The 13,889-nt window shown below is 56.3% G+C and overlaps 1 protein-coding gene across 2 annotated transcripts in view; it reads right to left on the bottom strand.

Annotated features, from left to right (window-relative positions):
• STKLD1 (serine/threonine kinase like domain containing 1) overlaps positions 1-13,889 on the bottom strand; it is a 22,058-nt gene extending 8,169 nt beyond the window's left edge. For both annotated transcript variants that reach the window (XM_047829723.1, XM_047829724.1), the window contains exons 1-10: positions 13,786-13,889; positions 11,996-12,082; positions 9,109-9,153; positions 7,523-7,597; positions 5,955-6,056; positions 3,716-3,786; positions 2,745-2,860; positions 1,559-1,677; positions 836-999; positions 120-250 (exon numbers count right to left, since the gene is read on the bottom strand). In XM_047829723.1, the coding sequence (XP_047685679.1) occupies positions 120-250; positions 836-999; positions 1,559-1,677; positions 2,745-2,860; positions 3,716-3,786; positions 5,955-6,056; positions 7,523-7,597; positions 9,109-9,153; positions 11,996-12,082; positions 13,786-13,800 (925 nt within the window). In that variant the 5' untranslated portion in view covers positions 13,801-13,889. The remainder of the gene's footprint in view (positions 1-119; positions 251-835; positions 1,000-1,558; positions 1,678-2,744; positions 2,861-3,715; positions 3,787-5,954; positions 6,057-7,522; positions 7,598-9,108; positions 9,154-11,995; positions 12,083-13,785) is intronic.

Here is a 13,889-nt window from a genome sequence, read left to right as displayed (position 1 = left end):
GGAGTGCCCCGAAACCTTCCCAGCCACCGGCCGCATGTCAGGAGCAGACCAGGGGACTGGGTCTCAGGGGAGGTAAGAGAGCAGTGCCAGGGCCCTCCCCATCCGGTCCCCGCCATCACCTATGATGCTGGCGATGCTGCCCCCTAGCAGCAGGTCGGTGACTGAGTCAGGCATCAGCTGCCAGTGCGGTGACAGAGTGATGCTGGAGGACCTGAAGTTGCTGCCCACGAAGGTGATGTGTATCACTTCCCTGGAGAGGAGCGGAGGCAGCTGGCTGGGCTCACCTGGGGGCTCTGGGTGGCCGGCGGGCGGGCGCACGGACGCCGGAACCCCACCTTCCCGTTGGGGACCCCATTCGGCGGCACCTCTCCCGACGTTGCAAGCGTGCCCCGCTGGCGCCCCAGCCACTCCACCCCCTGGAGGGGCCCCGGGCTTGCTCCCAGGGCGAGGGAGGACGGTGCTGGGCTCCGGCAACTTCACCTGCGGGGGCTCCCTCCTCGAGAAAACGTATTGAAAGATCAGATGTTACTATTGTGTCAGTATAATGGTGAGTAGGGCCCAGGCTGGACTCGTTGTATATTCCTGTTTTCCTTCTTATTTGCACGTAAATTGCAACGAAGACTGGTCCTGGTCCTCAGGGCCTTGGCACCTGACGGAGGAGCCGGCTCTGTCGGCTGTGAGGTCACCCGTTACCGCGGTTTGGGACGGCCGTACTGGGAAAGCCAGTGGTCCGTGGATGGGACGGTGTGTTTGCGGCGTTAAAACGCCAAGTGGCGGGGAGACACCGTGAGAGATCCACGGGAAGATTAAGACACGGCCCCAGCCCCCAGCTCACCTGATTGTTATTCGCTCCGAAGGGTTGATCTGCAGCATTAAAGGCAAAAGGGAACCAAAAGTTTCCGCGTTGGGGATCCTCTTCTCCTCCAGGGTCTCCAGGACGCCCCTGAGGCCATTCGGGAGGGTCCGGAGGGACTTTCTCAGAAGCATGGCTTCTGCTTTCTGAGGGGACACAGACAGACACCGCTGCTTCCCACGCTGCCTCAATGGCGCCCCAGCTGGGCCCGGCCCCGGCCGAGGACTGGCTGGCCTGTCCCAGGGCCACCCTGAGGGGGCCAGAGGTGGGAAGGCTGGGGAAGTGAGCCTGCACGGCTACCTGGGGGCCCCGGGTGACAGGCAGCCCCTGTGTGTTCAGGCCAGCCTTGGTCACTTTCCTGTGGCACCTGCATCCCACCGCGGGCCGGCTAGTGCACCTGAACGGGGCCTTCTCATCCACAGGAGGCAGTGAGTACACGGGGAGCCCGCTGTGAGGGTTAGCGTGGGGCGGTCCGCCTGTCACGGCCGTTGTCCTCCTCCCCACGCCGGGGCCCCACAGGCCCAATGTTGAGTGCGAGGGTCCCCCAGCAGCTGGGACGGGGGGTTCCTCACGGCCCCTTGGAGGCTCAGAGCAAGGCCGGAGGATGCAGGTGGGAAGAGTGAGCCCCTTTTGAGCAAGGTGGGCAGGGCCGGCCTTCTGGGGACGTGGGGTGTGGCAGGGAGGGGCAGGCAGAAGGCAGCTCACGTCTGTGAAGGAGCAGCTGGCCATGTCCAGGATGATGCAGCCCAGGGACCAGACGTCAGATCTCTGGCTGAAGGAGAAGCGGAGGGCCTCGGGCGCCATCCAGGACTTCTGACAAGGGTCTGTCGGCAGGAGAAGGTGTCAGATGTGGGAGTCCTGTCTCCCTGGGAAAGTGAGGGGAGGCAGGCAGGTGCTCTCTTTGGGGGGAAAGGAAGAGGGCCCTGGTCAGCAACATCCCGGCCCTGGTCTCAGACAGCGAGGCAGGTGCCCAGCCAGGCTGGCCCGTGTGTGCACACACGCGTGTCTCTGCACCCAATATGGCTGCAGAGGTGGCCCAAGAGCCGTGAGCCAACAAGGCTGAAACTTCCACCCTCTCTGACCATCTTGCCCCTCTAAAGGTCGGAACCCGGAGGCCACATTCCAGTTTCCCCGCCCTAGTTTCTAAAACCTGAACCCCAGACCAGGAGCCAAAAGAGCAGGGTCACCGGTCGGTTAGTCCCTGATAGACCTCAGGCAGCCCCTCCCTCTCCGGGCCTTCATTCCCCAATCGAACGGTAAAGGGGAGAACTCCAAGGACCCTCCTACGTTTCCAGTAGACCCACCCACTCACCCATCCGCCCACACGTCCATCTCTCCGCCCATCTATCCGCCTGTCCGTCCATCCATTTGTCCTCTAGGCAACCAGGACTCTGAAATTCTCAACTACGGTTACTCTCTCCGTCCCTGACAGCTGGCATGGGCTTGAAGCCCAGCTCCCTTTGCCCCACTGTCCTTCCAAAGGAAGGAGAAGCCGCCTCCCCTTACTCCCCATGTCTACCATCTCCTCGGTTATTTTTAGGGCTCAGTAAAGTAACCCAGCCCTCACCGATGCCTGGCACCCACCAGCTCTCCGTCTCCTTCTGAGGCCATTCTTCTCCTTCCACGAAGGCTAACATTTCCTGGGTGTCTTTTGGACCCTGCATGCGCCCCCTCTCCTGCCACGGTGGTACCCCTGCTCAGTTACAACCCAGGCAAGGGGGTCTCTTTGGAGCCCACAAAAGCCCATGGGGGTCTGTGGGGGCCTTCTGAACAAGGAGAGGTTTGACCCGTTTCACCAGGGGCCCCGGCCCTCTGGGCTCTGGGAATGACCCCACTGGCAGCGTGGCCCCTCCCCCAGCCTGGGACGCAGCCTGGGACGACCCCGGGCCACCTTCCTCCGCGCGGATGTTCCACTTGGCTTTGTCCATCATCAGCGTGTTGGAGCTCAGGTCCTGTAATTTGCAGTGGTTGCTGCTGCTGAGGACTATGTTGGAGGGCTTGAGATTCCTGAAACGAAGAGGCAGGACTCTCTACCCACCCCCACCACCGGCCGCCACCGGTGACCCTCCCGGGGCAGGGGCCAGCACCTTGAACCTCCCTCCCTGGTCCCTGCCCCACCCAGTCCTGCTCCACTCTCCGGAAATGCCCCCCTTGCAGCCTGCTTTTTAAATACTGCTTCCTACAGAAATAAAGTCTACTCCGTTCTTCTAAATGGGAAAACCACCAGCCAGCCACAAGGAGGAAAACACCTGACCGTCTGCCGTTTCTCCACTGCCATCTTGCTCACCTCCCTCCAGACCCTCGCTATCCATGCATCTACTTAGGGATTTGGCTTTTGACCATTTGCTGAGGTCCGGTGACATCAACACTAAATCGTGAGCATTCTCTTCGTCCACATGGTCCACGCGGTTCTTCTCTCTTCCTTTAAACCCGACACTGATTCAGTCTGAAGCCATTCCCAGCCCCTTTGGACCATGGATGCCACAGGGTGAGCGAAGCCGTGCTGGTGGCGATCTCAAGCTCAGCCCCGGGGACGGCAGCAGCCCCGCCAGCCGGCCAGAGGCCACGGTGCGCAGCCTAATCTCTTTCCTCCGAATGCTGTTATCTGGCTGCTCTCCCTGCACTTTAGAACCAACCTGCCCCGGTCAGCTTACGCTTCATGAAGCTGGGTGAATCACTGCAGGTGACGTGGAGGGGGTGGCCGTCCCTTTACGCCTGGGAGCTGCTCTGGAAAGGTGCCCGCTCTTATCCTGGCTGCGCTGACCCCGGCCACACCTCTCCGCCCTGCCCCTGCCCCTGGGTACTGACACCTAAGGGGACTCAGTGCCTTTGCTCCTGAAGCAGCCTGGCCGCCCCGGTCACCTGTGGATGATGTCTAAGTGGTGCAGGTATTCCAGAGCGTCCAACACCTGGCCCAGCATGTTCTGCATCCACTGGGGGGAAAATGAGAGACGCCAGGATTGGCGGGGTCTCCCGGCAGCCGGCGTAGGCAGGTCAGCGACCACGCAGAACAGCCGGTGGGATCATGGTGTATTCTCTCCTTCTTTTTTTTTTTTTTTTTAATTTTTAAATGTTTTTTATTTATTTTTGAGAAGGGGGGGGAGAGTACGTGTGTGCTGGTGGGGGAGGGGCAGAGAGAGAGGGAGACACAGAATCCAAAGCAGGCTCCAGGCTCTGAGCTGTCAGCACAGAGCCCGACCGGGGCTTGAACTCACAAACCATGAGATCATGACCTGAGCCGAAGTCGGACGCTTAACCGCCTGAGTCCGCCAGGCGCCCCTCTCCTTGCTTCTTAAGACAGGCCCAAAGCCCCACAAAAGCTCAGAGCCAACGCAAGAGGCTTCTGCTTCATGCGCCTTTGAGGCTGAAGTGTGTGCGGCCATCCAGACAGTGACAGCACGTCAGCCAGAGCAATGCCCCAGTTTCCAGACCACCTGCCCCTGCTTCCATCCCAGAGTCCCCGGGTGCCCTGACCCCAGCCCTGTGCTCCACCCCTTGTGGCCCAGGGGCCTTGTGGGGATTAAAGATATTGACATCTTTATTGCCTACTTGAGGTTTGCCTCTCCATGCCATTGGAATGAAAAGTGCTCTGACAAGGAACATTCTAGAAATACTTTATGTCAGAAAGAAGATCCATCTAGTGTCCAGGGCAGTGATTTTCAAACCATGTTCCTAGGAACCCCGGACTCTACCCAGGGGTGTCAGAGAGGAGCTGAGCGTACAAGACCCCGGGCTTCCACTCTACCCTCCACCAACCCTGCCATGCCCCCTGATTAGAATAGCTTTGCCTTCCTTGCTGGGTTTCTGAGAACATTTTGTGCTTGAAAGGGTTCCACCACTAACAGAAAGTTTGAAACCTACTCCAGAACCGACCCTGAGGCCCACGTTGGGAGAGGAGCTGTGTGCCCCTCAGAACCCCTCAGTGGTGACACGGTGTCCACAGGCCCCCTGAGCAGAGGGGTGCTCACAGCAAAAGCAGGCAGAATTCACTTGGGGTGCATCATCAGCAATGTGAAAGCAAAAATGACCTAAGCAAAAATGACCTCGCTTAAAAGGCAACAGGAAAATATCCTCATGACCTTGGGGCAGGACAGGCTCTCAGATAGGCTCAAAGGTGTTAACCATAAAAGAAGGACAGAGAACCTGACTTCATTACAATTAAGGAGTTCTGTTCATCAAAAGACAAGGTTAAGATAGCAAATCAGGAAGACACAGTCTGGGAGAAGACTCTGGATGCCCGCATCCATGATATGTAAAGAACACCTACACACCAACAAGAAAAGACAAACAACCCAACCAGTTGTTTAAATGGACAAAAGACTCGAACAGGCACAACATCCAAACGGCTAAAAAGCACTCACCACGATTACTGAGCTTATCTCAAATTAAAATGTGATTTTTAATTAAAATGGCACAGAATGCCGTGTTGGCCAGGAAGCAGGAACCGGAATGCTCACAGCTTGTGCTGGGAGTAACCCCGAGTCACCCAAACTCTGCTGGACACTGGAACATGTACGGAAGCTACTCACACACACACCCGCTCTGCGGTCCAACAACTGCACGCCCAGGGACTCCTCCAGGAAAGGTGAGCACTTAGGTTGACCAGAAGGCACATCCAGCATTGTTCATGGCAACCGGATTCGTAATAGTCCGAAACTGGGAACAAGCCACGTGCTCACAGAGTGGGGCCACGTGCAGACAGACGTGGCCCCACAATGGGGCGGCACCTAGCCACGCCACGGACAATTTCATGATACATTCGCATAAGAAACCAGACGCAAACGGTGACACGCTGTATGAGCCCATTAATGTGAACCCCAGGGCAGGCAGAAGAATGTCTGGACGGAGAATTCCAGCCGTGGGCATGGACAGGGACTTCTGGAGCTCCAGGAGTGTTCTGCATCTCCAAGTGGGGGAGGTGACGTGAGCATGTGCCTGGTATGGTGCACCAAGCTGTGCACTGAAGGCCTGTGCATGTCACAGCATGAAAATACCTCTAGGCATAGATGTGAGAAAAGATAAGGCACGTCCGCCCTCCCTTCTGCCCCCGATTGAGGTCCAGGTGGCCCCCAGGCCTGGTGTTCTAGAGAGTCTGTCTCACCTCGGGGTCAATGATTGTCTTTGTCTCCCTCTTCTTCTCAATGACCTTCTGGAAGCTTCCATGGTTGTACTCCATCACCAGGCAGAGGAACAGAGAGGAGATCTGCTGGGGACATGAGGCCTCAGCCAGATGTCACAGTCCCAGCCCCCACAAGCCCAGGCCTGGGCGCCTCTGCGAGGTTACCTCTGTGAGGGCCTCCCTCCACAGGGCTATGGGAGCACTGCCTGCAGTGGGATATGAGCCCCCCGCAAACAGCCCCTGCTCACGCCTCTGGCCTCATCTATCCTCTCGTCCCCTTCCGTCCCTGTTCCATCTGTATGAACCCCTCAGACTTTTCTGAAAGTGGCCCAGGCCTTCTGGCCACTGCATACACAGACCCCCGCGCCTGGGACCCCTTCTTCACAGGTAACCATTCACTCTTTAGGGCTCAGCTTATGGCCATTTCCTCTGTCAGGGGAGCCTGGCCCGGGTGGGACTCCAGCAGACCAGGTCAGGGGCCTCAACTCAGGGCTCTCAGAGGACCCCTGCTTCTGCTTCCACGGTGAAATGCCCTCTTGGCTTTTCTGTGTTTCCTTGAACGCATTACAGGGCGCTCCGAAAATATTCGGGGTGCACACAGTGATGGCCTCTCCCTAAGGCTTTCCTCAGGGCCCAGCTGAAGAGGGGGGATACGTATGAGGGGACCCTCCACTCCTGCTCAAGCCCTTGGTTGCCACCCGCCCCTCCCCCAGACAGGGACACCAAGGCAGAGGTCTGAGTCTGCCAGGAAGCCTTGTGGCCTCCCTTGACCTCCAGGGCCCCTGCCCCACCCAGCTCAACCCATCTGGGACGATTTGCAGGACCCTGGATCCCTGTAAAGACCAGAAGTCACATGGCCTATGGGGTGAAACACAGGGCTTGGGGACTTACAAGACCCTGATTTGAATCTTACTCAGCTGCCACTGGCTGTGTGGTCTCGGAGAGCTCCTTAACCTCTCTGAGCCCCGGGGAAATGCGGACACTACGTCCAACCTGCAGATCTCCCAGGCTGTAGGGACGGCCATTAGTAAACCTCAGGAGCCGCAAACGTCAAGGGTCCAGAGGCCCAGGACAAACTGATGCCAAATAAGGGGGGAGAGCAGGGACCAGCTTCCTAAAGCCTGCTCCTTCCGTGAAAGTCAAAAGCTACCCCCACCCCAGAGGGCAAACTCACGGAGCCTTTGGCTGCAGGATGAGCTCAGCAGCTGAACACACAGGGCACCGGAGTCAAGCCTTCCAGGCCCGGCCTCCTGGCTGGGCCACGGACTAGGTAGGTAACCAGGAGGGACTGGTTTCTCTTAGCCTTTCTTTCTTTCCTAAAGTCGTATACTAACCCCTCCTCCACTGAGACTCCTGCGGGCTCATAGGAGATGATGCCCACAGAGTCCCCAACGGGCCCCGGTAAGTGCCGAGTCAGGGGCCGCCTCATTTACAGTCCCTGCCATTACTGCTCAAGGGGTTAAATGGCATCGGGGTGCTCTGTGCTCAGCTGGCTTGTTCCTGGAGCCACCGGACGCCAGCTGAGCCCAAAGGTGTCGGCTCTGACCCACCTGACTGTTCCAGATGATGAACAGCTCCTGGTATATGGAGATGTGGGCGTGCCGGAGCTTCAACAGCGGCATCAGCTGCAGGGACGAGAGCAGAGGAAGTGGCCATGTGCGGGAAACACTGCTTCTCAGCTAGTGCTTCCGTGTCACATATCCCGACAAAACGCAAGCTTCCGGCTCTGAACGGGGCTGGGCAGCGGGCACGAGGTGGGTATGCAGTCTTGTGCTTCAGAGTCAGACAGCCCCGTGTGGGTCCCGGCTCTCCAGCATGTGCCGGCTGCGCTGTGTGGCCGAGGAGAGGCTCCTCAACCTTTCTGAGCTTCTAGCCTCATCTGAAAATGGCAGGAACAGTGGCACCTGCCTCACGGGGGTGTCGAGGGCCAAAGTGAGCTCGTCCAGGGAAGTGCCTGATGTGGACGGCAAAAAGCACGGTCAGGGTCAGCTGGAGAAGGTGGTGCGGCCACAGGGAGGCGGGACACTGATGCACTTGCCCCCACCTTGCCTCCTGGGTGGCACACACTTGGGGCTCCAATGGCCCACTCCCGGCTGACGGGGCCTGAAGAAGCCACGTGGCTGGGCCACAGCAATGGCGGCCGTAGTCACCAGGAGGCAGGCGGCCAGCCGCTGCTGGTGGAGGGCTGGCTGCCAGCACAGGTGGCCCAGCGGAGTGGGGAAGGGGACGGGGTTGGGCACAGCTGTGGTGGCGTGGGGGCTGCGGGAGGTCTCCCACGGCCTCTGTCTCACTTTGTCGGGATGTGGCCTGGGTCCTGCACTGTGCCCCCCTCACACTGTGGACCGGACAGCTGGGTGCTGGCAAAGCTCAGGAACCGGTGATTCCGGCAAGATGGCCAACGGGTGACCACACAGGAAGGGAGGCATTTGCTTCATGCAAGTTGAAGTTGAAGACAAGCAAAGGAAAACTGCTCGGAGCCTTTGGGCAATCCAAGCGCAGGCGGCTGTTAGTGCGATTGTTATAAGTTAGGATGTTATTGTGGGTTCTGACTGGTAGATTGAAGGAACGTAAAAGAACGCACATTTGCTTTCTCAAGCAATTCCAAACTTCCCAGATCTTCTACTGTAACTGGTATTTTAATAATCGAAGGCACAATGTTTTAAAAGATGGTGATTGGTAGATTAGTCTTGGGACCTGGCCAACTTGTAAACTTTATCTTCTTGGGGCACCTGGGGGGGCTCAGTCGGTTAAGTGTCTGACTTTGGCTCAGGTCATGTTCTCACGGTTACTGAGTTCGAGCCCCACACTGGGCTCTCTGCTGTCAGCAGAAAGCCTGCTCTGGATCTTCTGTCTCCCTTTCTGCCTCTGCCCACTTTGCTCTCACCCTCTCTCTCAAAAATAAATAAACATAAAAAATAAACTTTATCTTCTCTGAGAACATATATTCTGGGTTGTCTGCACCAGGATTCAGAAACGAATGTTTGGGGCACGGACTCTCTTCATGACCTTGGGGCTTCTGGCTTTGCAGCACTGGGCAAGAACTGGTTCTGACCCTCCTTGCCTCCAATGAGGTACAGAACAGTCTTTGTGTGTTCTGCATCGGGTCCTCTAGGGAGGGAACCACCCAGAAAGTTACCTCCTCCAAGGCCTCGTTGGCCTGATGCTCATCAATGCACTCCACCTGTAGGGGTACAAGAACACTAACTCAGTAAACATGTAGGAACCCATCTCCACCACCACTCTCATCAAGATCACCATCTCCATGACTACCACCACCACCACCATCATCATCGTCATCACCGTCATCATCATCATCACCATCATCACCGTGATATTATCACCATCACCATCGCCACCATCATCACCATCACCATCATCGCCATCATCATCACCGTCATCGCCATCACCAACATCACCACCATCACCATTGTCACTGTCGTCACCATCATCAATCATCGCCATCATCACCATGACTACCATCATCACCATGATTGTAACCATCACCATCATCACCATCGTCATTGTCATCACCACTGCCACCATCACCATCATCTCCATCACAACCAGCATCATCATTACCATCACCATCATCATCACCATCACCATCATCACCATCAACACCATCACCATCACCAACATCACCATCATCACCGTTGTCCCTGTCATCACCATCATCAATCATCGCTATCATCACCATGACTACCACCATCACCATGATTGCAACCACCACCATCATCACCATCGTCATTGTCATCACCACTGCCACCATCACCATCATCTCCATCATCACCATCATAATCATCAATACCATCACCATCGTCACTGTCATCACCATCATCGTCATCACCACTGCCACCATCGCCATCAGTATCACCACCATCCCCACCATCACCATCACCATCATCACCATGATCATGATCATCACCATCATCACCACCATCACCGTTGTCACTGTCATCACTCTCATCATCACCATCATCATCATTGCCATCACCACCATTACCATCACCATGACCATCATCACTGTCACCATCATCACCATCATCATCACCACTATTCACTGGGACGGGGGCCAGGCTTCTACCACTCGTGCCCCACCACATGGCACCAGATGAGGCCTGGAGTTGTTCCTAAGGCAGGGATATCCAAAAATGCTTTGAGCAATGAGAACATCTTTACTCCCGTCACAAGGATAAGTCTAGGATAGAATAATATAAACTCCAAACAATCATTAGAGGATCCTCCGGTTGGCCAAGTATCAACCTCACCACTTCATTCCTTATCCAAACTGGGAAGATTGTCCCTGTCACTGAACATGGGGCAGTGGGGGAATGTGGGAGAAAAAGGGTGGTTGATGGAAGGAGCAGCACGAAACTTCGAGTCTACCACATACTTGGTGGGAAAGTATGCATGTATTTTGCAGGAGCATATCATCCCCGCCTCTAATACCAGATTCACCCAGAGCTTCTGCTCATAAGACTTACAGATGACGAACTCTTAGGGGCGCCTGGGTGTCTCAGTCGGTTAAACATCTGACCTCGGTTCGGGTCATGATCTCATGGTTCGTGAGCTCAAGCCCTGTGTGAGGCTCCGACGGCTCGCAGTCTCGAGCCTGCTTCAGATTCTGTGTCCCACTCTCTCTTGGCCCCTCCCCCGCTCACACTCTGTCTCACTCTCTCTTTCTCAAATATAAATAAACATTAAAAAAAATTTAAAAACAAATGATGAACTCTTATAACTGGGGTGATCGCAGGTGAAAATGCAGAGGTGGTGGCTTATTCCCAGATCCCGTAAAGACCCCAGATGGAGCAGCACGGTGAGACTGCCTTCCCTTCCTCCTGTTCCAGGGGCTCATGCTTATCGGTGAATTTGGCCAACACACCCTGAAAGCCTTCCAAATGTCACCTCCTTTGCCCTAGATGCCCCACCCCTAGGAATTGATCCCCAAGGATATCATGGATCCTCAAAAAAGTTAACTAGAAGGTTGCTTATCAGAGTTGTTGACACAGAGTGAAAAATCAAGAACAGGCTAAGTGCTTATCATACACGAAGGGCTCAGAGATCGTTGGGGGCAGTTACAGTCCATCAAGCAGGTGGGGCCACGCTCCTTGATCCCCCAGAAGGCGGTCGGCTGTCCTGCTCCAGTGGCCGGAGAGACAATGGGGGCGGCCCTCCAGCCAGCCTGCAGTGGAGCCAGAGGAAGGTAAGGACTCCAGGCCCAGCCTCCTCTGGTAGAGGCTGCTGAACTGCTCCACAGGCAGGCCGCCTGGCCAGCAGAAGTGGGCCCAGCAGCTGATGCCAGCGAGGCTCTCCCACGTGCATGGTCAACCCCAATTCCACGGTATCCCAGCCGTCACCGTGCACCACGAGGGCGGGGCTGGAACTCTCAGCGCGGCCCTCTTCTACACCTTCTGTGCAGACATCTGAACCGCCCTGGCTCGGATGCACAAAGGGCTTTCCCCCTGCAGGTCCGTACCCACCCTCTGCCATGCCACCCCGGTGAGGAGGTGGCAGAAGGGCCCAGGGCCCGATGATGTCCTGTGTGACCTCGGGCGAGTCCCTGCCCACCCCTCCTCCACCCCAGGCCTGGCTCCCCTTTGGTAAAAAGATGGCCCTGCTGAGGTAGCCTGAATTCGCATCCCCTTGGGAGCTGATGCTGGCCAGCTGCAGCCTCCCCACGCCTCCCTATCCTTGTAGACCAGGGCCATGGCTCCTGCTTGGCAGGGCTGGGGGGAGACTGAATGTGACCGGCTGGAAGCACATGCTGAATAAGGGACTGGTATGGTTGCAGTTGTTGAAGTTAAAATGAGCACTCCTACTCCACGCAGGTGAGAGTCAAGTGTGTTGGGAAGCCCGGGAGCCTCGTGCCGCCCCACGTCTACTCTCAACCGGATCTGCCTCCGTGACTGCCGGCAGAGAGGAAACAGCTCTCATCGGGAGGGAGCCCTTCTCTAACAGGGGGGCGATAAGTGTACGTTTGGGGACACCACTCGCGCTAGGATGCCACCGGCGTCACCTCTTACCTGCTTTATCACGTACTTTACTTTGTTTTCTGTTTTCTCCACCACCAGGTTCATCCCCAAGGCCCCAGGACTCAGCTGGTCCAAAATCTAGCAGCAAGAGAAAGAGAAGCTTCCAGCAAACGCACACGGATGGCTTTTCCCTTTCCAAAGCGCGCTCAACTCCGACGCCGTTTCTGACCCCAAGCCCCCTCGCAGACTAGCAGAGCAAGCGTCTCCACCACATTTTGCAGAGAAGGAAATGCCCAGAAGGCTGAGGAGCCCTCAGAAGGCAGAACCTGAGCCCGTCTCTCCGTGGGCCAATTCTGGAGCTCTTTCCACCACCCTGTAACCCCTTCTCCAGGCTGCAGCAGGAAGCAGTGGGCATCCAAGAGCCAGTACCTCCCTGGGCCAGAGCTTTGTTCACTCTCTCTAGCCCCACTGTTATTCCAGCTTCCAGCACCCACCTCCGAACTGAACATCCAAACGAGAAAATAACTGGTCCATAATGGCTGTGTAGTTACAGCTCTGTGTGGCCTGGCACTGTGCCAAGCACTTTACGGCCCCCTCCCCCTGGGGAGTGGCACTATTGTTACGTCCATGTCCATACTGGAGAAAACTGAGGCATAGGGAGCGAGGTCCTTGCCTGAGGCTACAGTGTTAATAAGTTAGACGGCCTGGAGTGGACGGGAACTCTGGGGTCTGACTCCAGGGTCTGCGTTATGAAGCAAACCTGCAGAGATGGCCGCCAAGTCAGAAATCTGTGCAGGGAGGTCAAAGACTATGGGGTAGGCTGGACGATGGAATTACACCTGCCAGGGGATAGAGGAAGCCTGGCAGGACGGAGCGGAGTGGATGTAGGAGGTGGAACCCTGAGTCTAGGGCCTCTCAGAGCCCAGGAAAGTCTTGGATTCTGCAATCCAGCCCCTGTGGGTGGATTGAATTGTGCTTAGGGAATTTGGGGGACAATGTACTACTGAGTGGCTTAAGCCAGTCTAAGGATGCACAGCTGAGGCACTCTTAAGTGGTGGGGTAAACAGTAAAACACTCGTAGCTCACACGGGGTCTCCGGTTTTCTCCCCCAAAAAGTAACTTTGCCTTTAAAATTCTCTGCCCCCCAGAAACTCATCTCCTTTACAGGGCTGACTCCCCCGTAGCCCTCCCACACAAAGGAAGGGAGTTCTCCCAAAGTGAGCAAAATCTTATCTACAAATTGTTTTCAAATTAATGAAATCTTTACAAAGACTGAATCTAACATTTGATAAAGTTGGCATATCATGTATCGAAGCAGTCAATTAAACAATTAAACACTCATTCACTTTAATTTTGGAGCTTTCCTTTTGTTTGGGGGAATTTTTCAAGTCTTACACATGGTCACGGGCCCTGGAAATGGTCCAAGCCCTCCCACCCGGGACTACCGACGGCGTGTATTAGGAGTTTGGAGGCTCCTGATTGTGAACTCTGGACGTTTTAGGGTGTCCTGTGTCCACCGGCAAAACGGTGGACTTCTCTCCCATCAAGTATTCAGACGAACGGTGCTGGAGAGTCATTTCATCCATCATTTTAGAGAAGGGGAAACTGAGGCCCAGAGAGGCAAAGGGCACCCAGGGGGTCATTCCACGCGCTGGAGGCAAACCCTGGCGGGGAGGGGGGGAGGGGGGGGACTTGGCCACCAGCCCCCTCTCCAGCGACTGTGACCGGTAAACCGGTAGGGGGCTGGGTGGGGGTTGCAGGAGGTCGTTGGGGTCCCTGGCTCGCCCCAAACCGGCGGGTTCTCGTCGCCCCGGCCTCCCCACCAGGGAACAACTTGGCACCTGGTACTTCTCCATAGTGTCCCCAGGGGAAATTCCCCGCGTCCTCTCCCTTGGCACGGCGCTGGGAGTGCGCCCCTAGCCGGCGCCCTCGCGCGGACCCTCGA

Source organism: Prionailurus viverrinus, chromosome D4, assembly GCF_022837055.1.
Source record: "Prionailurus viverrinus isolate Anna chromosome D4, UM_Priviv_1.0, whole genome shotgun sequence".
Classification (NCBI taxonomy): Eukaryota; Metazoa; Chordata; class Mammalia; order Carnivora; family Felidae; genus Prionailurus; species Prionailurus viverrinus.
Note: the sequence above shows the minus strand (reverse complement) of the source record. Positions and strands in the feature narration are given on the sequence as shown.